This window comes from Ranitomeya imitator, chromosome 5 (genome assembly GCF_032444005.1).
Source record: "Ranitomeya imitator isolate aRanImi1 chromosome 5, aRanImi1.pri, whole genome shotgun sequence".
Lineage (NCBI taxonomy): Eukaryota > Metazoa > Chordata > Amphibia > Anura > Dendrobatidae > Ranitomeya > Ranitomeya imitator.
The window spans coordinates 623,774,401-623,802,358 of NC_091286.1; the positions used below are offsets into that span (position 1 = coordinate 623,774,401).

At 41.9% G+C, this 27,958-nt stretch overlaps 1 protein-coding gene across 1 annotated transcript; it reads right to left on the reverse strand.

Annotated features, from left to right (window-relative positions):
* Nucleotides 1–674: 674 nt before the first annotated feature.
* LOC138638625 (uncharacterized) lies at nucleotides 675–27,958 on the reverse strand. Its single transcript, XM_069728086.1, has 3 exons — nucleotides 27,097–27,958; nucleotides 19,771–19,820; nucleotides 675–2,210 (listed from the first exon to the last, which is right to left on the reverse strand). Exons 1-3 carry the CDS (start codon nucleotides 27,559–27,561, stop codon nucleotides 2,054–2,056), a joined length of 672 nt encoding a protein of 223 aa, XP_069584187.1. The 5' UTR covers nucleotides 27,562–27,958; the 3' UTR covers nucleotides 675–2,053.

Below are 27,958 nucleotides of genomic sequence, written 5' to 3' on the forward strand. Positions count from 1 at the left end.
AAACGGCACACTCCCTAGTGGTCAGAGCAAAGGGAGGAGACAAAGGAAACCCTCCCCAGTGGTCAGAGCAGAGGGAGGAGACAAAATAATTTCACCCTCCCTAGTGGTCAGAGCAGAGGGAGGAGACAAAGGAAAGGGCACACTCCAGAATTTTTGATGGTTGGTAGATCATCAAATACTTAGTTCATGCAATAAAGGCAATTTAATTATGCCAAAATCATACAAATATTTTTCGGGTTATTTTTAGATTCTGTCTCTCACAGTTGAAGTGAACCTACAATAAAATTTACAGATCTCTCCATTCTTTGTAGGTGGAAAACTTGCAAAATCGGCAGCGTATAAAATACTTATTTTCCCCACTGTGTGTGGAAATCCAGCCTGCCTGATCCTTCTTTCTCTTGACATCTAACAGACTTCAACTCAGGACGCAAAATATAAGGCCTCATCTTGCCCTAGATCCTGCAAATTGAAAATGTTGCGGGTCTTGGAAAATGGCGACACAAGTAAATATTTTAGAAACATTTTCAGATTTTTTTCAGCAATTTAATCCCAATCTATAATATCTATCTATCTATCTATCTATCTATCTATCTATCTATCTATCTATCTATCTATCTATCTATCTATCTATCTATCTATCTATCTATCCTTATATACACACATATACATACATATTTGGTGGTATCTGCATAATTGTTCTGACCTGGAGAATCATATTGCCAGGTCATTTTTTTTTTTTTATTTCCGTAAAGTGAACATGGTAAATACAAAAACCTCAAAAAAATCGTGAAATTGCACTCTTTTTTTACCAATTTCAACGCACTTAGAATTGTTTTTCCAATCTTCAGTGGATCAATTGATAAAATGAACGATGTCATTCAAAAGTACAACTCGTCATGCAAAAAAACAAGCCCTCATACGGCTATGAGGGGGGAAACATAGTTATGGCTCTTGAAAGAAGGAAAGTAAAAACCAAAAATTAAAAAAATTCAAAATTGCCCGGAGTGAAGGGATTAAAAAATAAATAAATGACCGTTTAGTTACTTTTTAACTCCTCCACAAACACACGTTTGGCTGAATTTCTTACATTTTTCCTTATATTTTTCATTCCACATTTACATTATATTATCAGCTTGTCCCACTGAAATTGTCATACCAGTACTTGATCAACAGTATATGGTCAACTAAAAGGGGTTGTCCACCTTTGTGGACATTTTTTTTATTTAAGTGCATGTAAAATCATGTTTTAATTGGGTTTCATTGAATATTTTGCACCATTTGCTTTCTATAGCCTTCGTGTTGCACGGTTTATTGCTGGCTGCAGAATGAGTTAACTAAGAATCAATCAGTGAGCTCATTCTGACTAGAGAGATTGTCATTTTTTGTGTTTTTCCAAGCTCTTCTCAGCTGATTTACCTTCAGCTTTCCTTTAATGCGGTTTATGATCATAATTCAGCTTCTACCCACAAAGTCCTTGTTAACACATTTTACTGTCAACAATAGACAATGCAACACAGAGGCTAATAGAAGCAATTGGTGCTACATTTTTAATGAAACACAATTACAAAAATTATATTTAGTCCAATATATAGGCACTTAAGTAAAAAATAAGAAAAAGATTGCCCCGAACGTGACAAACCTTTGTATGGTAAAACTTTCCAAAACACCACTTGTTTATTAGGCCAGATTTCCTTTAAGAGGCTTTTCAGTTGCATCATACGCTATACTGGCCTCTTCCTTGAGAGGATCACACCTCAAAAACACCATTTTTCATTTCTATTTGGGCGGCTGTTTCTAACACATCTAACCTTCCCCAATAAAAATTAATAATTTTACTTCAAGCAACTTCTCGTGGTGTTTTTGGATGGTTTTGGTGCTGTTTGGACTAATGTCACGGACGACTCAACCTGGGATTAGAGCTAAATTGGAAGTATTTTTTTTACACTTCTGGATCTGTTTGAGACTGCAGATCATTGGCCTGCCAGAAGTGGAAGAAGTATTTTTCAGTCTATTGCACTACTTCCTCCTGGCCTGCGGGGGCAGCGTGTACATATCAAGGTATTGGTCTTTTGCTATTTCCACAACCCAGAGGTGGGACGGGATGGAGTTGTGTGTATTCTTGTTCAATGCTGTCCATCAGGGCTTCTTCTGTGTCATCATATGCTATAGGGGCTGGTGCTTCCGTATGAGCCAGACACGTGTGTGACTGCCTGAAAATAAACAGGAAAATGCAGAATTTAATCAGAGTTAAAAAGCGCGTGGACATGCAACTTTCCACATTCTCATTGTCCTTCACAAAAAGCTGTTTTTTTTCTCAAGTATTTAATATAACTTTTTTGGTGGTGTTTTACCTGAGCATAACAAGAGCTTGTGGGAAAACAGCCAGAAAAATGCTATACCCAGAACAGTCGGTGTTAAAAAAATAAAATAAATAAATAAGAAAATAATGCCACTGACCTGAAAAACCAAACACATTATGTGTAGTACATTTTATATTATAAAGAACCGTACTAGCTCTATGTGTAATGTTTCCATCTGTTAGCTATTATTAATGTGTGGACAGCGTGTGCACTAAAATACTTCCACATCATTGACGTCCCCCGTTTACAGCGCTGCGCCAGTGCTCTGCTGCATTATGTCACTGCAATTGTGACCACCTGGCTCACACAGTGTCTCGTGTGTGGAGCAGAGGAAAGCGCTCATAGACTTACATTACGAAAGCTCCGTCATCTGACCGGCAAGTCAGAGCGGTCATCAAATTATGTAGGAGAGGACCAGAGCGGCGCTGGAAACGGCAAAAACAACAATGGCAAAGTATTTAACCCCTTAGTGACAGAGCCAATTTGGTACTTAATGACCAGGCCAATTTTTGCAATTCTGACCACTGTCACTTTATGAGGTTATAACTCTGGAACGCTTCAACGGATCCCGCTGATTCTGAGATTGTTTTTTCGTGACATATTGTACTTCATGACAGTGGTAACATTTTTTCGATATTACTTGCGATTATTTATGAAAAAAACGGAAATATGGCGAAAATTTTAAAAATTTTGCATTTTTCAAACTTTGTATTTTTATGCCCTTAAATCAGAGAGATATGTCATGAAAAATAGTTAATAAGTAACATTTCCCACATGTCTACTTTACATCGGCACAATTTTGGAAACAAAAATTTTTTTTGTTAGGGAGTTATAAGGGTTAAAAGTTGACCAGCAATTTCTCATTTTTACAACACCATTTTTTTTTTAGGGACCACATCACATTTGAAGTCATTTTGAGGGGTCTATATGATAGAAAATAACGAAGCGTGACACCATTCTAAAAACTACACCCCTCAAGGCTCTCAAAACCACATTCAAGAAGTTTATTAACCCTTTACGTGCTTCACAGGAACTGAAACAATGTGGAAGGAAAAAAATGAACATTTAACTTTTTTTTGCAAACATCTTAATTCAGAACCATTTTTTTTATTTTCACAAGTGTAAAAACAGAAATGTAACCATAAATTTTGTTATGCAATTTCTCCTGAATACGCCAATACCCCATATGTGGGGGTAAACCACTGGTAGGGCGCACCGCAGAACTTAGAAGTGAAGGAGCGCCGTTTGACTTTTTCAATGCAGAATTGGCTGGAATTGAGATTGGACGCCATGTCACGTTTAGAAAGCCCCTGATGTGCCTAAACAGTGGAAACTCCCCACAAGTGACCCCATTTTGGAAACTAGACCCCTTAAGGAACTTATCTAGATGTGTGGTGAGCACTTTGAACCTCCAAGTGCTTCACAGAAGTTTATAACGTAGAGCCGTGAAAATAAAAAATCGCTTTTGTTTAAACAAAAATGATCTTTTCGCCCACAAATTCTTATTATCACAAGGGTAGCAGGAGAAATTAGACCACAAAAGTTGTTGTGCGATTTCTCCTGAATACGCCAATACCCCATATGTGAGGGTAAACCACTGTTTGGGCGCACCGCAGAGCTTGGAAGAGAAGGAGCGCCGTTTTACTTTTTCAATGTAGAATTGGCTGGAATTGAGATTGGACGCCATGTCGCGTTTGGAGAGCCCCTGATGTGCCTAAACAGTGGAAACCCCCCACAAGTGACCCCATTTTGGAAACTAGACCCCTTAAGGAACTTATCTAGATGTGTGGTGAGCACTTTGAACCCCCATGTGCTTCACAGAAGTTTATACTGTAGAGCCGTGAAAAAAAAAAAAATCGCATTTTTTCTACAAAAATGATCTTTTTGCCCACAAATTTTGATTTTCACAAGGGTAACAGGAGAAATTGCACAACAACTTTAGTGGTCTAATTTCTCCTGAGTACGTCGATACCCAATATGTGGGGGTAAACCACTGTTTGGGCGCACCGCAGAGCTTGGAAGCGAAAGAGTGCCGTTTTACTTTTTCAATGTAGAATTGGCTGGAATTGAGATCGGATGCCATGTCGCGTTTGGAGAGCCCCTGATGTGCCTAAACAGTAGAAATCCCCCACAAGTGACCCCATTTTGGAAACTAGACCCCCCATGGAACTTATCTAGATGTGTGGTGAGAACTTTGAATGCCCAAGTGCTTCACAGAAGTTTATAATGCAGAGTCGTGAAAATAAAAAATATTTTTTTTTCCACAAAAATGATTTTTTAGCCCCCAAGTTTTTATTTTCACAAGGGTAACAAGAGAAATTGGACCCCAAAAGTTGTTGTCAAATTTGTCCTGAGTATGCTGGTACCCCATATGTGGGGGTAAACCACTGTTTGGGCGCACGGCAGAGCTCGGAAGGAAGGAGCGCCGTTTTGGAATGCAGACTTTGATAGAATGGTCTGCGGGCATTATGTTGCGTTTGCAGAGCCCCTGATGTACCTAACCAGTAGAAACCCTCCACAAGTGACCCCATTTTGGAAACTAGACCCCCCCAAGGAACTTATCTAGATGTGTGGTGAGAACTTTGAATGCCCAAGTGCTTCACAGAAGTTTAGAATGCAGAGTCGTGAAAATAAAATATATTTTTTTTTCCACAAAAAAGATATTGTAGCCCCCAAGTTTTTATTTTCACAAGGGTAACAGGAGAAATTGGACTGCAATTGTTGTTGTCCAATTTATTGCGAGTACGCTGATGCGCCATGTGTGGGGGTAAACCACTGTTTGGGCGCACGGCAGAGCTTGGAAGGGAAGGAGCGCCGTTTTGGAATGCAGACTTTGATAGAATGGTCTGTGGGCATTATGTTGCGATTGCAGAGCCCCTGATGTACCTAAACTGTAGTAACCCCCCACAAGTGACCCCATTTTGGAAACTAGACCCCCCAAGAAACTTATCTAGATGTGTGGTGAGAACTTTGAATGCCCAAGTGCTTCACAGAAGTTTAGAATGCAGAGTCGTGAAAATAAAAAATATTTTTTTTTCACAAAAAAGATATTGTAGCCCCCAAGTTTTTATTTTCACAAGGGTAACAGGAGAAATTGGACCACTAAAGTTGTTGTCCAATTTATCCTGAGTATGCTGATGCCCCATATGTGGGGGTAAACCACTGTTTGGGCGCACGGCAGAGCTCGGAAGGGAAGGAGCGCCGTTTTGGAATGCAGACTTAGATAGAATGGTCTGTGGGCGTTATGTTGCGTTTGCAGAGCCCCTGATGTACCTAAACAGTAGTAACCCCCCACAAGTGACCCTGTTTTAGAAACTAGACCCCCCAAGGAACTTATATAGATGTGTGGTGAGAACTTTGAATGCCCAAGTGCTTCACAGAAGTTTATAATGCAGAGTCATAAAAAAATATATATATATTTTTCCACAAAAAAGATTTTGTAGCCCCCAAGTTTTTATTTTCACAAGGGTAACAAGAGAAATTGGACCCCAGAAGTTGTTGTCCAATTGATCCCGAGTACGCTGATGCCCCATATGTGGGGTAACCCACTGTTTGGGCGCACGGCAGAGCTCAGAAGGGAGGGAGCACCATTTGACTTTTTGAGCGCAAAATTGGCTGTCGTGTTTGGAGATCCCCTGATGTACCTAAACAGTGGAAACCCCCCAATTCTAGCTCCAACCCTAACCCCAACACACCCCTAACCCTAATCCCAACCTGATCCATAATCCTAATCACTAACCCTAACGATAATCACAACCCTTACCCCAAAACAACCCTAATGTCAACCCTAACCATAACCCTAATCAAAACCCTAAATCCAACACACCCCTAATCCTAATCTCAACCCTAACCTCAAACCTAACCCTAATCCCAATACACCCCTAATCACAACCCTAACCTTAACCCTAATCCCAAACCTAACCCTAATCCCAAGCGTAACCCTAATGCCAACCCTAACCCTAATACCAACCCTAATCCAAACCCTAACCCTAATCCCAACTCTAACCCTAACTTTAGCCCCAACCCTAGCCCTAACTTTAGCCCCAACCCTAACCCTAAGGCTACTTTCACACTTGCATCGTTTGGCATCCGTCGCAATCCGTCGTTTTGGACAAGAAACGGATCCTGCAAATGTGCCCGCAGGATGCGTTTTTTGCCCATAGACTTGTATTGCCGATGGATCGTGACGGATAGCCACACGTCGCGTCCGTCGTGCACTGGATCAGTTGTGTTTTGGCGGACCGTCGGCACAAAAAAACGTTAAATGAAACGTTTTTTTGTACGTCGCATCCGCCATTTCTGACCGCGCATGCGTGGCCGTAACTCCGCCCCCTCCCCCCCAGGACATAGATTGGGCAGCGGATGCGTTGAAAAACTACAGCCGCTGCCCACGTTGTGCACAATTTTCACAACGTGCGTCGGTATGTCGGGCCGACGCATTGCGATGGCCCCGTACCGACGTAAGTGTGAAAGAAGCCTAACCCTAAATTTAGCCCCAACCCTAACCCTAAATTTAACTCCAACCCTAACCCTAAATTTAGCCCTAACCCTAGCCCTAGCCCTAACCCTAACCCTAACCCTAGCCCTAACCCTAGCCCTAACCCTAACCCTAGCCCTAACCCTAACCCTAGCCCTAGCCCTAGCCTAGCCCTAACCCTAGCCCTAACCCTAATCCTATTTTCTTTTGCCGGCGGCCAGGAGGAGCAGCAGGAGGATCCAGGGACACAGGTGAGTATGATAGGGTCCCCGAATCCCCCTATTTCTCTGTCCTCTGATGTGCGATCACATCAGAGGACAGAGAATTACACGTTACTTTTTTTTTTTGCGATCGCCGGTAAACAGTTAATTACCGGCAATCGCAAAACAGGGGTCGGTAAAACCGACCCCGATCATGTTCTTTGGGGTCTCGGCTACCCCCGGCAGCCGAGACCCCAAAGATTCTCGCGGGGCTGGCCGGCGGGCGCACTGCGCATGCGCCCGCCATTTTGAAGATAGCGGCGCCCACCGGGAGCCACGAGGAGCATTGGGGGAGATAGGTAAGTATTGGGGGGCTACCTGGGACCCCTTTTCTCTGTCCTCCGATGTGCGATCACATCGGAGGACAGAGAAATTAAAAAAAGATCGCGTTTTTTTTTTTTTGCGATCGCCGGTAAACGGTTAATTACCGGCGATCGCAAATGCGGGGTGGGTAAAAAACCCCCCGAATCATGTTCTCCGGGGTCTCGGCTACCCCCGGCAGCCGAGACCTCGGAGAAAATCCGACTCTGGGGGGCGCTATTGACTTTTTCCACAGCGCCGTTAATTAACGGCGCTGTGGTTTAAGTACCCTTAGCGGCCGCCGTTAAAAGGCGTATCGGCGGTCGCTAAGGGGTTAAATGCACACACATTACTGATGACAAATAGAGGGGACAATAAATAAAGCATGGAGTGGTCCTTTTATATAGAATGTAAAGAGAAAGGTCCTAATCAGTGATTGACAACCTTTGCTGTATGCATACAGGGATGTCAGTCCTGATTAGGACCACCCACTGGACTCCTGAGCCCAGAATTAGCAGGAATATTAGTGAATTAATTATACTAAGTCTTTTTTTCACATACCTCTACATTAATCTCAGCTCTGCAGCATGCTGCTGACAGATTGTACAGCTGGCAGGTTCCCTTTAAATATAGTTTTGAATAATAAAAATGGTCTTGAGATACCAAATGAATTGCTCTATGGCACAGTCCACGGATCTCTTGAACTTCGCATTCTACAGCTTTAACTCCTTAACCGCCAAGGGTGGTTTGCACGTTAATGGCCGGGCCAATTTTTACATCTCTGACCACTGTCCCTTTATGAGGTTATAACTCTGGAACGCTTCAACGGATCCCAGTGATTCTGACATTGTTTTCTCGTGACATATTGTACTTCATGTTAGTGGTAAAATTTCTTTGATATTACCTGCGTTTATTTGTGAAAAAAAATGGAAATTTGGCGAAAGTTTTGAAATTTCGCAATTTTCTAACTTTGAATTTTAATGCCCTTAAATCACAGAGATATGTCACACAAAATACTTAATAAGTAACATTTCCCACATGTCTACTTTACATCAGCACAATTTTGGAACCAAAATTTTTTTTGTTAGGGAGTTATAAGGGTTAAAAGTTGACGAGCAAGTTCTCATTTTTACAACACCATTTTTTTAGGGACCACATCACATTTGAAGTAACTTTGAGGGGTCCATATGATAGAAAATACCCAAGTGTGACACCATTCTAAAAACTGCACCCCTCAAGGTGCTCAAAACCACATTCAAGAAGTTTATTAACCCTTCAGGTGTTTTACAGAAATTTTTGGAATGTTAAAAAAAAAAAATGAACATTTAACTTTTTTTCACAAAAAGTGTACTTCAGCTCCAATTTGTTTTATTTTACCAAGAGTAACAGGACAAATTGTACAACAACTTTTGGGGTCCAATTTCTCCTGAGTACGCTGATACCCCATATGTGGGGGTAAACCACTGTTGGAGAGCCCCTGATGTGCCTAAACATTGAAATTCCCCACAAGTGACACCATTTTTGAAAGTAGACCCCCTAAGGAACTTATCTAGATGTGTGGTGAGCACTTTGACCCACCAAGTGCTTCATAGAAGTCTATAATGTAAATAGATTTAAAAAATCATATTTTTTCACAAAAATGATCTTTTCGCCCCCAATTTTTTATTTTCCCAAGGGTAACAGAAGAAAGTGGACCCAAAAGTTGTTGTGCAATTTGTCCAGAGTACGCTGATACCCCACATATGGCAGAGCTCGGAAGGGAAGGAGCGCCGTTTGACTTTCAAATGCAAAATTGACTGGAATTGAGATTGGACGCCATGTCGCATTTTGAGAGCCCTTGATGTGCCTAAACAGTGGAAACCCCCCACAAGTGACACCATTTTGGAAAGTAGACCTCCTAAGGAACTTATCTAGATGTGTTGTGAGAACTTTGAACTCCCAAGTGTTTCACTACTGTTTATAACGCAGAGCCGTGAAAATAAAGTCTTTTTTTTTCCACAAAAATTATTTTTTAGCCCCCAATTTTTTATTTTCCCAAGGGTACCAAGAGAAATTGGACTTCAAAAGTTGTTGTCCAATTTGTCCTGAGTACGCTGATACCCCATATGTTGGGGTAAACCCCTGTTTGGGCGCACGAGAGAGCTCGGAAGGGAAGGAGCACTGTTTTACTTTTTCAATGCAAAATTGGCTGGAATTGAGATCGGACGCCATGTCGCGTTTGGAGAGCCCCTGATGTGTCTAAACAGTGGAAACCCCCCAATTATAACTGAAACCCTAATCCAAACACACCCTAACCCTAATCCCAACGGTAACCCTAACCACACCCCTAACCCGAACACACCCCTAACCCTAATCCCAACCCTAACTCCAACACACCCCTAACCCTAATCCCAGCAGTAAATGTAATCCACACCCTAACCCTAACTTTAGGTCCAACCCTAACTTTAGCCCCAACCCTAACTGTAGCCCTAACCCTTACCCTAACTTTAGCCCCAACTCTAACTCTAACTGTAGCCCCAACCCTAACTGTAGCCCTAACCCGTACCCTAACTTTAGCCCCAATCCTAACCCTAACTTTAGCCCCCAACCCTAACTGTAGCCCTAATCCTAACGTTAGCCCCAACCCTAACCCCAACTTTAGCCCCAACCCTAATGGGAAAATGGAAATAAATAATTTTTTTTAATTTTATTATGTTTCTCTAACTAAGGGGGTGATGAAGGGGGGTTTGATTTACTATTTATAGCGGGGGTTTTAGCGGATTTTTATGATTGACAGCTGTCACACACTAAAAGACGCTTTTAATTGCAAAAAATAGTTTTTGCGTCTCCACATTTTGAGAGCTATAACTTTTCCATATTTTGGTACAGAGTCATGTGAAGTCTTGTTTTTTGCGGGACGAGTTGGCGTTTGTATTGGTATCATTTCCGGGAACGTGACATTTTTTGATCGCTTTTTTTTCTGATTTTTGTGAGGCAGAATGACCAATAACCAGCAATTCTTGAATTTATTTTTTTATTTTGGGGGGGGAGCGTTTATACTGTTCCGCGATTGGTAAAATTGATAAAGCAGTTTTATTCTTCGGGTCAGTACGATTACAGCGATACCTCATTTATATCATTTTTTTATGTTTTGGCGCTTTTTTTATACAATAAAAACTTTTATATAAGAAATAATTATTTTTGCATCGCTTTATTCTGAGGACTATAACTTTTTAATTTTTTCGGTGATGTTGCTATATGGCGGCTCATTTTTTGCAGGACAAGATGGCGTTTTCAGCAGTACCATGTTTACTTATATCCGTCTTTTTGATCGCGTGTTATTCCACTTTTTGTTTGGCGGTATGATAATAAAGCGTTGCTTTTTGCCTTTTTTTTTTAACAGTGTTCACTGAAGGGGTTAACTAGTGGGACAGTTTTATAGGTCGGGTCGTTACGGATCCGGCGATACTAAATATGTGTACTTTATTGTTTTTTTTATTTAGATAAAGAAATGTATTTATTGGAACAATATTTTTTTTCTTTATTTAGGATTTTTCTTTTTACACATGTAAATATATATAGATATATATATATATACTAGATTGTGGCCCGATTCTAACGCATCGGGTATTCTAGAATATGCATGTCCCCGTAGTATATGGACAATGATGATTCCAGAATTCGCGGCAGACTGTGCCCGTCGCTGATTGGTCGAGGCAACCTTTATGACATCATCGTCGCCATGGCAACCATTATGACATCATCGTCGCTGTGCCCGTCGCTGATTGGTCGAGGCAACCTTTATGCCATCATCGTCGCCATGCTGTGCCCGTCGCTAATTGATCGAGGCAAATTCGCGGCAGACTGTGCCCGTCGCTGATTGGTCGAGGCAACCTTTATGACATCATTGTCGCCATGGCAACCATTATGACATCATCGTCGCTGTGCCCGTTGCTGATTGGTCGAGGCCTGGATTTCCAGAGGCGGGATTTCCAGGACAGACAGACAGACAGAAAGACAGACAGACAGACAGAAAGACAGACAGACGGAAAAACCCTTAGACAATTATATATATAGATATATAATTGCCTAAGGGTTTTTCCGTCTGTCTGTCTGTCTGTCTGTCTGTCCTGGAAATCCCGGCTCTCTGATTGGTCGAGGCCGCCAGGCCTCGACCAATCAGAGACCGGCACAGCATCGACGTAGAAATCCCGCGTCTCTGATTGGTCGAGGCCGCCAGTCTGATTGACACTTCTATATTGATCAGTCCTCCTGACACTTCTGTATTGATCAGTCCTCCTGACACTTCTATATTGATCAGTCCTCCTGACACTTCTATATTGATCAGTCCTCCTGACACTTCTATATTGATCAGTCCTCCTGACACTTCTATATTGATCAGTCCTCCTGACACTTCTATATTGATCAGTCCTCCTGACACTTTTATATTGATCAGTCCTCCTGACACTTCTATATTGATCAGTCCTCCTGACACTTCTATATTGATCAGTCCTCCTGACACTTCAATATTGATCAGTCCTCCTGACACTTCTATATTGATCAGTCCTCCTGATACCTCTATATTGATCAGTCCTCCTGACACTTCTATATTGATCAGTCCTCCTGACACTTCTATATTGATCAGTCCTCCTGACATTCTATATTGATCAGTCCTCCTGACACCTCTATATTGATCAGTCCTCCTGACACCTCTATATTGATCAGTCCTCCTGACACTTCTATATTGATCAGTCCTCCTGACACTTCAATATTGATCAGTCCTCCTGACACTTCTATATTGATCAGTCCTCCTGACACCTCTATATTGATCAGTCCTCCTGACACTTCTATATTGATCAGTCCTCCTGACACTTCTATATTGATCAGTCCTCCTGACACCTCTATATTGATCAGTCCTCCTGACACCTCTATATTGATCAGTCCTCCTGACACTTCTATATTGTTCAGTCCTCCTGACACTTCTATATTGATCAGTCCTCCTGACACTTCAATATTGATCAGTCCTCCTGACACTTCTATATTGATCAGTCCTCCTGACACCTCTATATTGATCAGTCCTCCTGACACTTCAATATTGATCAGTCCTCCTGACACCTCTATATTGATCAGTCCTCCTGACACTTCTATATTGATCAGTCCTCCTGACACTTCTGTATTGATCAGTCCTCCTGACACCTCTGTATTGATCAGTCCTCCTGACACTTCTATATTGATCAGTCCTCCTGACACTTCTATATTGATCAGTCCTCCTGACACTTCTATATTGATCAGTCCTCCTGACACTTCTATATTGATCAGTCCTCCTGACACTTCTATATTGATCAGTCCTCCTGACACTTCAATATTGATCAGTCCTCCTGACACTTCAATATTGATCAGTCCTCCTGACACTTCTATATTGATCAGTCCTCCTGATACCTCTATATTGATCAGTCCTCCTGACACTTCTATATTGATCAGTCCTCCTGACACTTCTATATTGATCAGTCCTCCTGACATTCTATATTGATCAGTCCTCCTGACACCTCTATATTGATCAGTCCTCCTGACACCTCTATATTGATCAGTCCTCCTGACACTTCTATATTGATCAGTCCTCCTGACACCTCTATATTGATCAGTCCTCCTGACACCTCTATATTGATCAGTCCTCCTGACACTTCTATATTGTTCAGTCCTCCTGACACTTCTATATTGATCAGTCCTCCTGACACTTCAATATTGATCAGTCCTCCTGACACTTCTATATTGATCAGTCCTCCTGACACCTCTATATTGATCAGTCCTCCTGACACTTCAATATTGATCAGTCCTCCTGACACCTCTATATTGATCAGTCCTCCTGACACTTCTATATTGATCAGTCCTCCTGACACTTCTGTATTGATCAGTCCTCCTGACACCTCTGTATTGATCAGTCCTCCTGACACTTCCATATTGATCAGTCCTCCTGACACTTCTATATTGATCAGTCCTCCTGACACTTCTATATTGATCAGTCCTCCTGACACTTCTATATTGATCAGTCCTCCTGACACTTCTATATTGATCAGTCCTCCTGACACTTCTATATTGATCAGTCCTCCTGACACTTCTATATTGATCAGTCCTCCTGACACTTCTGTATTGATCAGTCCTCCTGATACCTCTATATTGATCAGTCCTCCTGACACTTCTATATTGATCAGTCCTCCTGATACCTCTATATTGATCATTCCTCCTGACACCTCTATATTGATCAGTCCTCCTGACACTTCTATATTGATCAGTCCTCCTGATACCTCTATATTGATCATTCCTCCTGACACCTCTATATTGATCAGTCCTCCTGACTCTTCTATATTGATCAGTCCTCCTGACACTTCTATATTGATCAGTCCTCCTGACACCTCTATATTGATCAGTCCTCCTGACTCTTCTATATTGATCAGTCCTCCTGACACTTCTATATTGATCAGTCCTCCTGACATTCTATATTGATCAGTCCTCCTGACACTTCTATATTGATCAGTCCTCCTGACACCTCTATATTGATAAATCCTCCTGACACTTCTATATTGATCAGTCCTCCTGACACCTCTTTATTGATAAATCCTCCTGACACTTCTGTATTGATCAGTCCTCCTGATACCTCTATATTGATAAATCCTCCTGACACTTCTATATTGATCAGTCCTCCTGACACTTCTATATTGATCAGTCCTCCTGACACCTCTATATTGATCAGTCCTCCTGACACTTCTATATTGATCAGTCCTCCTGACACCTCTATATTGATCAGTCCTCCTGACACTTCTATATTGATCAGTCCTCCTGACACTTCTATATTGATCAGTCCTCCTGACACCTCTATATTGATCAGTCCTCCTGACACTTCTATATTGATCAGTCCTCCTGACACTTCTATATTGATCAGTCCTCCTGACACTTCTATATTGATCAGTCCTCCTGACACTTCTATATTGATCAGTCCTCCTGACACTTCTATATTGATCAGTCCTCCTGACACTTCTATATTGATCAGTCCTCCTGACACTTCTATATTGATCAGTCCTCCTGACACTTCTATATTGATCAGTCCTCCTGACACTTCTATATTGATCAGTCCTCCTGACACTTCAATATTGATCAGTCCTCCTGACACTTCTATATTGATCAGTCCTCCTGACATTCTATATTGATCAGTCCTCCTGACACTTCAATATTGATCAGTCCTCCTGACACTTCTATATTGATCAGTCCTCCTGACACTTCTATATTTTTTCCAATAATGCTTTTATTAAACTTTTTTGACAATACAGATATAAAATTTAGATAAAACACACACAAAAAAAAAAAAAAAAAAAAAAGGGGAATACAATTTGCACATTCTTGTATCAATCAGTAAGTAAATAAAATAATTTGCCTAAACATAACAAAGAAAAAAAAAAAAAAAAAAAAAGGGGGGGGGAGGGGGAGAAGAACACATGAGGGAAATGAAGGAAGGGGGAAGGGGGAAGAGCACACGGCTTCCACTCCTACATCCTCAGGTTTATATGTCTCAATCCGCGAATCATCCTCACAGAGGCGGACGACCTGCTATTGTTTGTTCCAAGAACCAAGTAGTCATCTCAAAACAATCTCTGATTCCTTGCTTAGTGTGAGCCGGAAGAATCGCTATAAATGGTTCCCATGTGTCAAAGAATGTCTGAGTCCTTCTCTCTTTCTGGAGGGAAGCCTCTATCCAGTCCATTCTAAACAAAAAAGCAAGTTTCTCTAGGAAAAGTCGCAATGTGGGCACTTTAGGCGCCAACCAGTTTTGCAGAACTGTTTTACGAGCTGCAGCTGAGATAATAAAAAGGAATTTTTTACCATGATATGGTATATGGACATCACTATCTGTAATATGACCAAAGAGAGCCCAGGCTGAAGTAAGTGTGATGTTATATGAGGTGTGCGTCAACACGAAGGTATGTATACGCTGCCAGAACAATTGAATTTGTGGACAAGCCCAAAAGCAGTGATAGTGGTCCGCTTCAAATTCCCCACATCTAGAACAGGCCGGGCTCGCCAGATTCCCCATCAGATAACTACGTTTTGGTGAAACATAGGTTTTGTGCAGGATCTGTAACGCCATTTCCCAATAAGAGACAGAAGGTATATATTTGAGTGCTTTCTGTAATGCCCGCAAGATAAAAGATGGTGTAAAGGAGACATCATCCACCTGCCATTTTGTAATTCCCACCCCTACGGCATCATACTGCATCAGAGGACGAAGGAATGTATAGTACCCCGAGACCAGACCCTTGTTCTGAGTGCATGTATTTAACTTGCTCAGTAACTCGTCCTGCCAGTCATTGTCGTTGAAAGCATGTATGACACTATGTGCGTAGCTTTGCAGCTGCATGTAGTGAAAAGGGTGTGCGCGTATATAGTCGAACAAAGTGCATGCCTGAGCAAATGAAATGACGGTTCTTGTCTGTGTGTCAACTATGTCCCTAATGGACTGTAAACCCCCTCTCTGCCATCTAGAGAAGATGGGGTGTGCCTTTCCATCCTGAAAACTAGGATTATTGGAAAATGATTGTGCAAGCGAAACACCACTGGACAAGTGTAGCCTCCTACGCACCACCACCCACGTCCTCCACATTGACATGAATAAGGGGTTATTTTCGTGGTCTGATGATAATGAGGGATAAGGGGAATGTAATAAGCTTACCAGGGACCCATTACCTATCAGAGATGATTCTACGGTAGTGGATGAATACGTGGATGTACCGTTCAGCCAGTCCCTAAGGATCCGCATATTGGCTGCCAGATTATATAATTTAACATCTGGGAAATTGATTCCCCCATTAGTCTTAGGCTGCTGGAGGATGTACAGTCCAATTCTAGGTCTCCTTCCCTGCCATATGAAATTGCGGAATAGTCTATTGATGTTGCGTTCATCTACAGGTCTTAAATAGAACGGCAGGACATTAAACAGGTATAACAACCGCGGGAAAGAGATCATTTTTATTAGGTTTGCCCGACCTATAAAAGATAGGGTGAACCTGCTCCATGCATTCAAGTCATCTTGCAATGACCTGATAAATGCCTGCAGGTTGGTCCGCTGTAGTTCTACTGGAGATCTAGTAATTTGAACACCTAGATATGTAATAGATTGGGTTTTCCACTGAATAGGGTACTTTTGAGCCCACGTAGGTTTTGCGGGTCCCGAGAGCATCAAAGCTTCAGATTTTGTCACATTTATTGAGAAACCCACTAGTGCTCCCTTTTGCTCTACTATTGAAAGCAAAGGGCCCAGATTGATCCGAGGTCTTGACATAAAGATTAAAATATCATCTGCGAAAGCCATCATTTTAATTTCTGTGTTCCCAAATTGTAATCCCTGAAGGCCTGGCCACTCCTGCAGGTACCTTAATAGTGGGTCTAATGCCAAATTAAAAAGTATCGGTGAGATTGGGCATCCCTGTCTTGCTCCCCTTTCCAAAGTGATTGGAGGAGATAATAAATTATTTATGGATAATTTAGTGGTTGCGTTATGTTGTATGATGTATAAAAGTCTAAGAAAGATGTCGCCAAAGCCTCTGTACCTTAAAACCGTGTTCAGAAAGCTCCATGATATTGAGTCAAATGCCTTCTCAGCATCAAGGCTGAGTAGCAGTGTGGGAGGACAATTTTGTTGTTTAGCAAGAACTGTTGCGGCTACAGCCGTCCTAACCCCCAGAGCAGAGTGACGGCCTCTTGTAAAACCCAGTTGTGAAGGTATGAGTAAATCTGGCAGAAACTCTTGCAAGCGATCCGCCAGGATTTTAGTGAGTATTTTATAGTCTACATTTAGTAGGGATATCGGACGATATGAGCCTACCTCAAGAGGGTCTTTATTTGGTTTGGGTAGAAGAATTGTGTGGGCTTCATGAAAGCCTTCCACTTGTTCCCCCTGTGTGTATATGGTATTAAGTAAGTCCACCATCGTGGGGATGATATTTGGCTGCAGCATCTTGTAATACTCAGCAGTTAGACCATCAGGTCCTGGTGATTTGTTATTGTGTAGGGACTCAATCGTCGACCGCACCTCCTCAGTAGTTATTGGAGCTGACAACTGCTCCCTTTGGTCTCTCGTTATTTTTGGAAGTGCGGTCGAGGATATAAGATCCCACGTGTCCTGTGAGCTATATGGTCGTTCTCTGTATAGTTCAGTGTAATATTTTAGGAAGGCCTGTTGTTTGTCCCTTTCTGATGTGACCACTTGATGGTTCTCTGGGTGTCTCACCTGTACAATTGTGCGTCTAGAGTGGAACGGCGACACTTCTATATTGATCAGTCCTCCTGACACTTCTATATTGATCAGTCCTCCTGACACCTCTATATTGATCAGTCCTCCTGACACTTCTATATTGATCAGTCCTCCTGACACCTCTATATTGATCAGTCCTCCTGACACCTCTATATTGATCAGTCCTCCTGACACTTCTATATTGATCAGTCCTCCTGATACCTCTATATTGATCAGTCCTCCTGATACCTCTATATTGATCAGTCCTCCTGACACTTCTGTATTGATCAGTCCTCCTGACACTTCTATATTGATCAGTCCTCCTGACATTCTATATTGATCAGTCCTCCTGACACTTCTATATTGATCAGTCCTCCTGACACTTCTATATTGATCAGTCCTCCTGACACTTCTATATTGATCAGTCCTCCTGACACCTCTATATTGATCAGTCCTCCTGACATTCTATATTGATCAGTCATGTTATAGCATCAGATCGCTGATCTGACACTTTGCAATGCACTGTGTCAGAAAGGCAGTGTAAGCTACCTCCCTGCAGGACCTGGAAGGAGCCCTGCGGCCATTTTGGATCCGGGGCCCACAAGGAGGAGACGTTCGGAACAACACGATCACAACGCGTTGTTCCGAGGGTCTCAGGAAACACGCAGGGAGCCCCCTCCCTGCCCAATGCTTCCCTATGCCGCCGGAACGCTACGATGTTTGATCGCAGTGTTCCGGGGATTAATGTGCCAGGAGCGGTTTGAGACCGATCCTGGCACATAGTGCCGGATGTCAGCTGTAATAATCAGCTGACACCCGTGAGCGCGGCCGAGAGCCTATGACGTACTATCCCATCCCTGGGAATTAAGTCCCAGGTCACCTCAACAGGATAGTACGTCATATGGGATTAAGGGGTTAAATAATACTGTATACGTTTTATTAAGAAAAATTGCACCATTCTTTTGTCTACCTTTCCTGCAGTTCTGCCACTTACAGCTGCTTGTGAAATTATTCACCCTTTTGGCTTTTTACCTATTTTATTACATTGCAATCTGCATTTAAATATTTTTGTAATGTGATTTGTGTGTGATGCATCAGAACTAAATAGTCAAAGTTGGTGAAGTGAGAAAAATATAGGTATAAATTAAATTTATGGGAGTAAATAACTAAAAATTGGCATGTGCGTATGTATTCATCCCTTTTGAGATTAAGCCCTTAAAAATGTCTGGTGCAAGCAATTTCCATCCATAACTCCCATGCTTAGTGACAGGAAGTTCCCTGTGTGCAATCTAATTGTCACCTGTCTGTCAGTGTATAAACTTTATCTTTCCTGAAAGGCTACAGAGGCTGCAGCACCATTAACAAGAGGCGCCACTAAACAAACACCATGAAGACCAAGGAGATCTGCAAATAAACTATACGAGCACAAAATAAGACATACACTCCATAGAGGTGGCCTTTATGGAAGAGTGGGCAGAAAAAGTCTTTACTTACACACAAACTTTTTAAGACTCATTTTGAGTTTGGGAAACTCACCAAATGTATGGAGGAAGGTGCTGTGGTCAAATGAGGCCAAAATTGAACTTTGTGGCCATCAAGGTAAAAGCTGTCTGGCACCAAACGAACGCAGCTCATCGCCCCAAGAACACCATCCCCACAGTGAAACATGGTGGTGGCAGCATCATGCAGTGGGGATTTTGTTTTTGTCAGCAGGAACAGGGAAAATGGTCCGAGTCGAGGGGGAAGATGGATGGTGCGAAATACAGGGATATTTTTGAGCAAATCCTGTTTCATTCTGTCAATGATTTGAGACTGGGAAGGAAGTACTGACTTTAGAGGGGTGAATAGTTATGCACACTGACGTTTTCAGTTATTTTGTCCTATTTGTTGTTTACTTCACAGTAAAAAGAAAACCAAATGTTCACAGTTGTAGGCATGTTCTTTACATGAGCTGATACAAACCCTCAAAAAAAAAAAAAAAGTTGTGAAGTAGCAAAACACAAAAAAATGCTAAGGGGAGGGTGGGGGGAAGGGGGGGGGAATACTTTCACAAGCCACTGTACATAGAAATAAGACCTTACAGGAAGAATCACTGAGATTTTTTTTCATACGTACATGGGTAAGTTGTTGTTTTCCAGTTCAAAGGCCATTCTGGTTCCTGGGGCCTAAAATGGAGAAAGCATTGTTAATATGTTGAGTCATGTTGACTTTGGTAACCAATTGTGGTTGACATATCTTCCAGAAAACACAATACAATGGGTGCTGATATGATCCAGTCTGCCCTGACAAACATGCAGCTCTTCTTTAACTTCCATTTTATATTTAAAGGGCTTATCTGGTAAAAACAAGCTGTCACCTATCCAAAACAGCATAACATATTCATCGATTGGTGTCCGACTGCTGGAACCCGCGCTGATTAGCAGGGCAAATAATGTTTTATCTCCTGGGGCACTTTTATCCCCATTAGATCGAGCGGAAGAGCACATGCCCAACCAATGCACCATTTATTCTTCATGGGGCTGCAAAAAAAAAAAGCCAAGCATATTGGCAGTCCCTTGAGGAATGAATGCGCTGATTGTCAAACATGCGCATCATCACATCAATCAAATGGAGATAAGAGTGCACCGTCAGGGATAAATATTTCCCGACATTAGGAAGTAGAATGCTTTTTTCACAATTAAATCTTGTAGATGAGTTATGTGTTGAGCGTTAAAATGCTTGAAAATAAAGTAACAACATATGCAAAAAAAGAAGCAAAATTGTTTTAAACTGTCAATCATATGATAGCAACCGTCTGTAGGAGGTGTGATGATATTTCTCAATTTCATGATGATACAGATTTTGTTGTTAACTGGAAGCACTTACATATGGATCATTCATTGAATCTCACTCATTTGGTGCTTAAAGAAACCCTCCTCCTCCTCCTCCTCTTCTCATCAACGTTTTTATCTTCTTAATATATTGCAGTCATCATATTATATAGCACTGTATACTTACAATTGCTCATTTTGCCTTTCTACCCAGCTAATTCTCTATGTAGAAACAGGAGGTTTCTTGTCCCTGCAGAAATCATTCCCTTCTTCAACTCCTGACCCGGCTGCCTCACTGCTCCCTCCTGCCATTGACTTTTGCAGTGACTGATGAGTCATACAAGTAAAATTAACCTCCAGTTTCTACATAGAGCTTAGAAGGTTTCAGTTAGAGTACCGTCACACAGTGGCATTTTGATCGCTACGACGGCACGATTTGTGACGTTCCAGCGATATATCCATGACGTTCCAGCGATCTCGCTGTGTCTGACACGCTCGTGCGATCAGGGACCCCGCTGAGAATCGTACGTCGTAGCAGATCGTTTGAAACTTTCTTTCGTCGTCTAGTGTCCCGCTGTGGCGGCATGATCGCATGGTGTAACAAAGGTGTGCACGATATTGTATATGATGTGCGCATAGTAACCAACGGCTTCTACATCGCACATACGTCATGAAATTATCGCTCCAGCGTCGTACATTGCAAAGTGTGACAGCAGTCTACGACGCTGGAGCAATATTGTTACGATGCTTGAGCGTCACGGATCGTGCCGTCGTAGCGATCAAAATGCCACTGTGTGATGGTACCCTAAGTCTGTTAGTAATCACGTGATGTCAGACCTAATGGAAAAGAGATTATCTGGGTAGAAAGACAAAATTAGCAATTGTAAGTACACGGTGATATATAGTATGATTATTGTAATATACAGTCTTGGAAATAATTTTTTGATCCCTTGCTGATTTTGTATGTTTGCCCACTGACAAAGACATGAACAGTCTATAATTTTAAGGTTAGGTTAATTTTAACATTGAGAGATAGAATGTCAAAAATAAAATCCAGAAAATCACACTGTATAAATTATATACATTTATTTGCATTTTGTAGTGAGAAATAAGTATTTGATCCCTCTGGCAAACAAGACTTAATACTTGGTGGCAAAACCCTTGTTGGCAAGCACAGCAGTCAGACTTTTTTTGTAGTTGATGATGAGGTTTGCGCACATGTCAGGAGGAATTTTGGTCCACTCGTCTTTGCAGATCATCTCTAAATCATTAAGATTTTGAGGCTGTCGCTTGGTAACTCGGAGCTTCAACTCCCTCCATAAGTTTTATATGGGATTAAGGTCTGGAGACTGCCTAGGCCACTCCATTACCTTAATGGGCTTCTTTTTGAGCCACTGCTTTGTTGCCTTGGCTGTATGTTTTGGGTCATTGTCTTGCTGGAAGACCCAGCCACAACCGATTTTTAATGTCCTGGCGGAGGGAAGAAGGTTGTCACTCAGTATTTTATGGTAATGGCTCCATCCAATCTCACACTGATGCGGTGAAGCAGTCTTGTGCCCTTAGCAGAGAAACACCCCCAAAACATAATGTTTCCAACTCCATGCTTGACAGCGGGGATGGTGTTCTTTGGGTCATAGACAGCATTTCTCTTTCTCCAAACTATTGCACCAATAGTTGTCTCCTTCTCGCCCAACATCTTACTTATGGTTTTGTAGCTCATTCCAGCTTTGTGTAGGTTTATGATCTTGTCCCTGACATCCTTAGAAAGATCTTTGGTCTTGCCCATGTTGTAGAGGTTAGAGTCTGACTGATTGAGTCTGTGGACAGGAGTCTTTTATAAAGGTGACTATGTAAGACAGATGTATTTAATGCAGGTAACGAGTTCATTAGGAGCGACTAACTGGTCTGTAGGAGTCAGAACTCTTAATGGTTGGTAGGGGATCAAATACTTATTTCCCACTGCAAAATGCAAATAAATTTATATAATTTATATAATGTTATTTTCTGGATTTTATTTTTGATATTCTATCTATCAATGTTGAAATTAACCTACCCTTAAATTATAGACTGTTCATGTCTTTGTCATCATCAGCAAGGTATCGAATACTTATTTCCCCCACTGTATTAAGAGGATACAAACTTTGGTGGATGTGCTTTTTTAATTGCACCAAAGGTCGAAATTCACTAACCGGAATGTATCTTTCCTTCAATCCAAAGTCAGCATATGCACAAAGGGTTAACATTTAGCTCCTCCCATTTATAACAGAAGAAAACTATTAGATTAATTTACTCAAGTAACTAATTAACCAGTCGGACCCCATAAAAAGAAGAAAGCGAGAGAGACATCATCTTTGAATACAGCAATGAATTAAGTTATAAGCTGAGACAACAGACCCTTTGATCCGCCGGGCTAGCATAGATTTACTACCCTTAAAACTTTTCTTTTGGCCCTGAAATTGGAGAAACAAAGCAGTCTCAGTGCGGAATTATCTGGGCCTGTCTTGATAGGGCTCTTTTGAGTGCATCTACCTACCTTCTATCCAAGGATAGAGGATCTAGAAAGAAGATAGGTAGATCAATATCTTGATTAATATTCCTTTCTGATGACACTTTGGGTATAAAAAGGGGACAGTCCTTAAGCAAATGCCATCGAGTTTTATTCTAATGCAGGTTGTTTTTTTTTACAAGAAGGAGTTTACCATTCCAATACACGAATGGCTGACGAAAGAGACTTTAAAGGGAACCTGTCACCCCGTTTTTTCAAGATGAGATAAAAATAGCGCTAAATAGGGGCAGAGCTGTGCTTTAAATTCGTGTATTTTTGGAGCCTTTATTCCCCACCTATGCTGTCGAAATACCTCTGTAAAGTCGCCGTTTTGGGCTGTCACGCTGGTCTGGTCATATGGGCGTGGTGACATCGCTGTTTCTTCCCCCAGGATCTTGGTCATCTTTCCGTTGGTGGCGTAGTGGTTTGCGCATGCCCAACAGGCGAATCCAGTGCGCAGTTGAAGGAAAAGAGCGCGATCTACGCTATTCCGTGGTTTATCGGTGGGCGCGGCTTTGTGAGGCCGCGCGTGCGCAGATGGTACTTCTCGGCTTCCCGGGGCTTCAGGAAAATGGCCGCGGGATGCCGCACGTGCGCAGATGGAGATTGCGGCGGCCATTTTCCTGAAGCAGAGTTCGCCGCCGATACAGTTACCATAGTGTAGCTCGGGTGGGCCCCCTCTGAGCACCGGGCCCGGGGCGCATGCACCCTCTGCCCCCCCCGGTAGCTACGCTACTGGCTCACCACATAAGCTGCAGAGGGAACCCGGATACATGGAGCGCGCAGGCTGATCACCTGTTCGGCTCCGCAGCTGCGTGTGTCGCGGTTGTGTGACAGTCACAACACATGCATGGAGAGGCCGTGTGTTGGGCTATTCTAAAATACTGACCAAATACTGAAAGTGTGAATGTGGCTTAAGATGGTCTCTCTGGTGAGACGTCCCCTAGCTATTGGCGAGGCTCAGCTGGGAGGGGGCAGTTGGGTTAAAAGTGAGTCTGTGCTGCACAGCCCTTTCTCTGGCTGCACTATTTTTTGGTTTAGTTCACTTTTGTTCTCCCTACGTTCTGTAGATATAATATTATGACAACATTTTGGATGGTGAGGCCATAGTAGAAAAAGATTGTGAAGCCCCGGTCTATGCAATAGAAATATGACGTCTAAACAACTGATTTTGGCAGGAGTCCCTTATACACATTAGTCCTTAATAAATATTAGGGTCTTGTGTACCCCAGAGGTTCTGGAACTCGGTAGTGCTGTAGTTTCCCACAGCAAAACTTCTAGGAATGATTACTCCTGTAATATGGGATTGGATTGAGCAGGAGCTTTGTATGTAGGCCTCCAAATTGAAATCTGAGGTATTTTGAGCCCCATAGATGAATAATATGGACATGTATTACGTCTTTGTGCACTAAGCCTCCCTCGGATTCACCACAGGGTGGCGCTAGAAGCATTTATTCCCGTTCAGATGTAATAGATTTCCTCTACATTGCAGCCAATCCTGCATATTTGTGTTCCCAGTGAAGGCCTCAGTTTCCAGTCACCTGTGACATCTCTACACACTGGACGTTATCAGATCACAATGAAGATTAACAAAAATATCTCAAGTTGCACATTAGGTTTATTTGCTGTTCCAGATTTTGGTAGAAAAACAATGATCGCTATCATAGCGGCCATATTATTTATTAGCATCATTTTTTTTCTGTCAAAGGAGTTTTTTATTTTTGTGTGTCAAGTGGTTTTTATTACTACCATTTTGGGGTGCATATGATGTTTTGATCACTGTTAATTCCATTTTTGCAGGGGATGCAGCGTCCAATAAACGGAAGTTGTGGCATTTTGATAGTTTTTTTACTTTTTGGCATTTACCGTATGGGTTAAATCATTTTATACTTTGACATAATTTACTTATATGGATATGGTGCTACTAAATTTGCATAGTTTTTAGATTATTTTTAATGGGAGGAAAATGGGTTTGATTAAAATTTTTAGTATTTGGTTGATTTCTTTTTTTACCCTTTACCTCTTTTTTTAGACCCATTATTGGCCTGGATTCTGTGATTGATTCCATGGGCTATACACCACAATACGACTGTATTCCATAACTTAGCTAAAACCAAGGTCTCCTATGAAGGGCTTCATTGCAGTTCAACATGGCAGCCATGGGGGCTTTCAGCAGACCCCTGGCTGCCATTCCAACTTAGCAGCACCCAGCAATTCCAGGTCCACTTGCCATAAATGCTGCTGTGAGAAAGTAACCGCGGCATTAATGAGGACCTTTGATCAAATTTTTGATGTTCAACTGGACACATGTTGTAAAAATCGCTGCAGGGAAGAATAATTTTAAAAATTTTTTTTTTTATTTTGCAGGTTAGCAAACAAACTATTGGAACCTAATGAGTTAACTTTGTTAAGCCCAAATGGGTGTTATCAAATAGCAACTCAAACAGGGAGAAGTGCCAGCCCCCAGTGAAAACTATCTGGTAACACCCACTTCAGCTTAAAGTGAACCTGACAGCTGATACATGCTGCCCAATCCACGGACAGTAAGTAGTGTCATACAGTGGCTGTATAGTCTCAGCAAAGTATGTTTGACGATGCGGCATTTCAGAGAAAAGCATACTTTAAAAGCTGCCAAGGATCCCTGGCCAGATTATTGTTGGCTTTCCCTTCAGCAGCGTCCAATGATGTGCTGCTAGATTTTGGTACAAAACATGGAGCAGGGAAATCAGAACTCGCTCCCAACTCGTAACAGCTGATTACATGGGGTTTAGCAGGAAACTTCCACGCTTAATTTGCTTCCTGACATAGGTTGTCCTCTGTCAGGATCGGGGTCAGAAGTTGAGTGCAGTCCACAAATGGCAGGTGCTGGCTGTGTTATACAGCTGGCTCTGCTGCTAACCAATGCTTGCAATATCGCTGGATATAGAATAAGCCATCATACAATTGCAAAGTCAATAAAGTAATTCAAAAACAATAAAAAAAAAAAAAGGTTTTGGAATATTCACCAGTTAAAGCAAAAATGTGCATCATCCTGTTTTCATTAATAATAAAGAAATATAAAAAAAATTATACATGCGATATTGTGGTATCACTGTGTCCACAGAAGTCCTATTTATCAAAATATAAACATTTTTGAACCTGTGTGTTATATGCTGTGAAACAAAAAAAATTGAAATGCTATAGTATCTGTTTTTTGGTTGCCAGATCATTTCCTAAAAATGGATTACATGTATCCCGAAATGCCACAAAAAAATAAGCCCTCCAACAGCTCCATCAATAGGAAAAAATGTTAAGGAACTCAAAAAAATGGTCAAACAAACAAAGCAATTTTTTTTTCTTGTTACAAGTTTCTGAATTGTTTTTGACCACTTATAAAAAAACTATACAAGTTTAGTATATTGTACTGACCAGGAGAAAATTTCCGGACAACAAACTGAAAATGACACCCCAAAAACATTGCCAGAATTTATTTTTTTCCCTATTTCGCTGAACTTGGAATTTTTTTTTACCATTTCTCAGTACATTATATGATAAAATTAAGGGGGTCATTGAAAACTACAACTTGTCCCTCAATAAAAAAAGCCCTCATCTGGTTATATCGATGGAAAAAAAAAGTATTGACTCTTGTAAGAAGGGGAAGAAGGAAAGGAAAGTGCAAATAATAAAATTGGCAGTGTTGGTAAGGGTTTACGGAAGATGCAGAATTTGAAACGGGTTGTCGAAAAAATATGACCATTTTATGGCACGTGCAATGACAGATTAGATGCAGGAGCTCAGCAGGAAAGTATTCCCAGCAGTTATAGGAATTAGGCCGGGATCACACATGCGAGAAACACGTCCGTGGCTCGCATGTGAAATCCAAGCTCTGGCGCCGGCACTTCAGAGCGGAGCGTGCGGTTCCATGTGTTCCTATGCGGCCGCACGCTCCGCTCCACAGTGCCGGCGCCAGAGCTTGGATTTCACATGCGAGACACGGACGTGATTCTCGCATGTGTGATCCCGGCCTTAGTGGTAACTAGAGCCCTCAGCTTTTAGCATTGTGAAGCCATCCCCCTCTTTCAGGTGGTAGGTCAGCTTTCTACTCACTGTTTTGCTGTCTTCTATATGTTGCGGTCTGTGTTGGGTTTCTCTACTCTCAGAAGGTTCAGGTTGTAGCTCTGATGTGGTTTGTAGCATCCTTGGAACTTTTTTACGCAGTTTTTTATTTTCTTGGCATTGTGACAGCAAGTCAGGATGACAGTCAGTATGGGGTGAGGTTGTCATCTTCTGTCCTTTACATATGGGCTCCTGCCAAGACAAGGAATCCTCAGACTCAGTCAGTATGTCATCTAGTAGCTGAAGATCTGGGTCATCTGTAGGGGACCTACTGTCTTTCATCTCTTGACCAGGCTGGGTGGCCTTTGCTGTCTTCCCGTCATCTTCTTCATTTTGCTTACTGGCAACTCTTCCTTGTATAGAACTTTCATCTTTGAGAATCTCTGTAGGACGCAGGGGCTGTTGGCTGCAGAAGTTGATGACTCTTCTTTTGCTCTTACTGCTGCCACTGCCCATAGCAGCACAACACACAACTGTGGAGTTCTACATGAAGCACTTCTAGTCAAATATCCTTAATTTTTAGTATTCGTCTTAGGATGTGTCTTTGAAGAACCATAAAATTAATGAAAATATCTTCGGTGGATCCAACCATCCATGTTCAGGTCTTGAGAATCTCTTTCAAGATCACTGCTCCTGCACAGGCAAATTCTCACTTTTAAAATATGCATTTCTTGGTTTGACTTGTGTTAACACCTCTCTTCCTTTCTCACTCTCTCTCTCCTCCACAACATCCAGGATCTCTCTGTCAGGCACCAGACTCACACAGTTAAATATTAAAGTCAGCCTGGAAGGAAAGCACTTTGCTCTGAAGCCAGAATCTGCAGTAAAAAGTTAACTCAGACAGAGGAGTGTC

Excerpts from the sequence above, each read along its gene's own strand:
- LOC138638625 (XM_069728086.1), bottom strand. The coding sequence starts at position 27,561 with ATGGGCAGTGGCAGCAGTAAGAGCAAAAGAAGAGTCATCAACTTCTGC. Across the intron at positions 19,821-27,096 it reads ATATAGAAGACAGCAAAACA|GCCCCAGGAACCAGAATGGC; the intron begins GTGAGTAGAAAG and ends TCTCCATTTTAG. Across the intron at positions 2,211-19,770 it reads GAAAACAACAACTTACCCAT|GCAGTCACACACGTGTCTGG; the intron begins GTACGTATGAAA and ends GTTTATTTTCAG.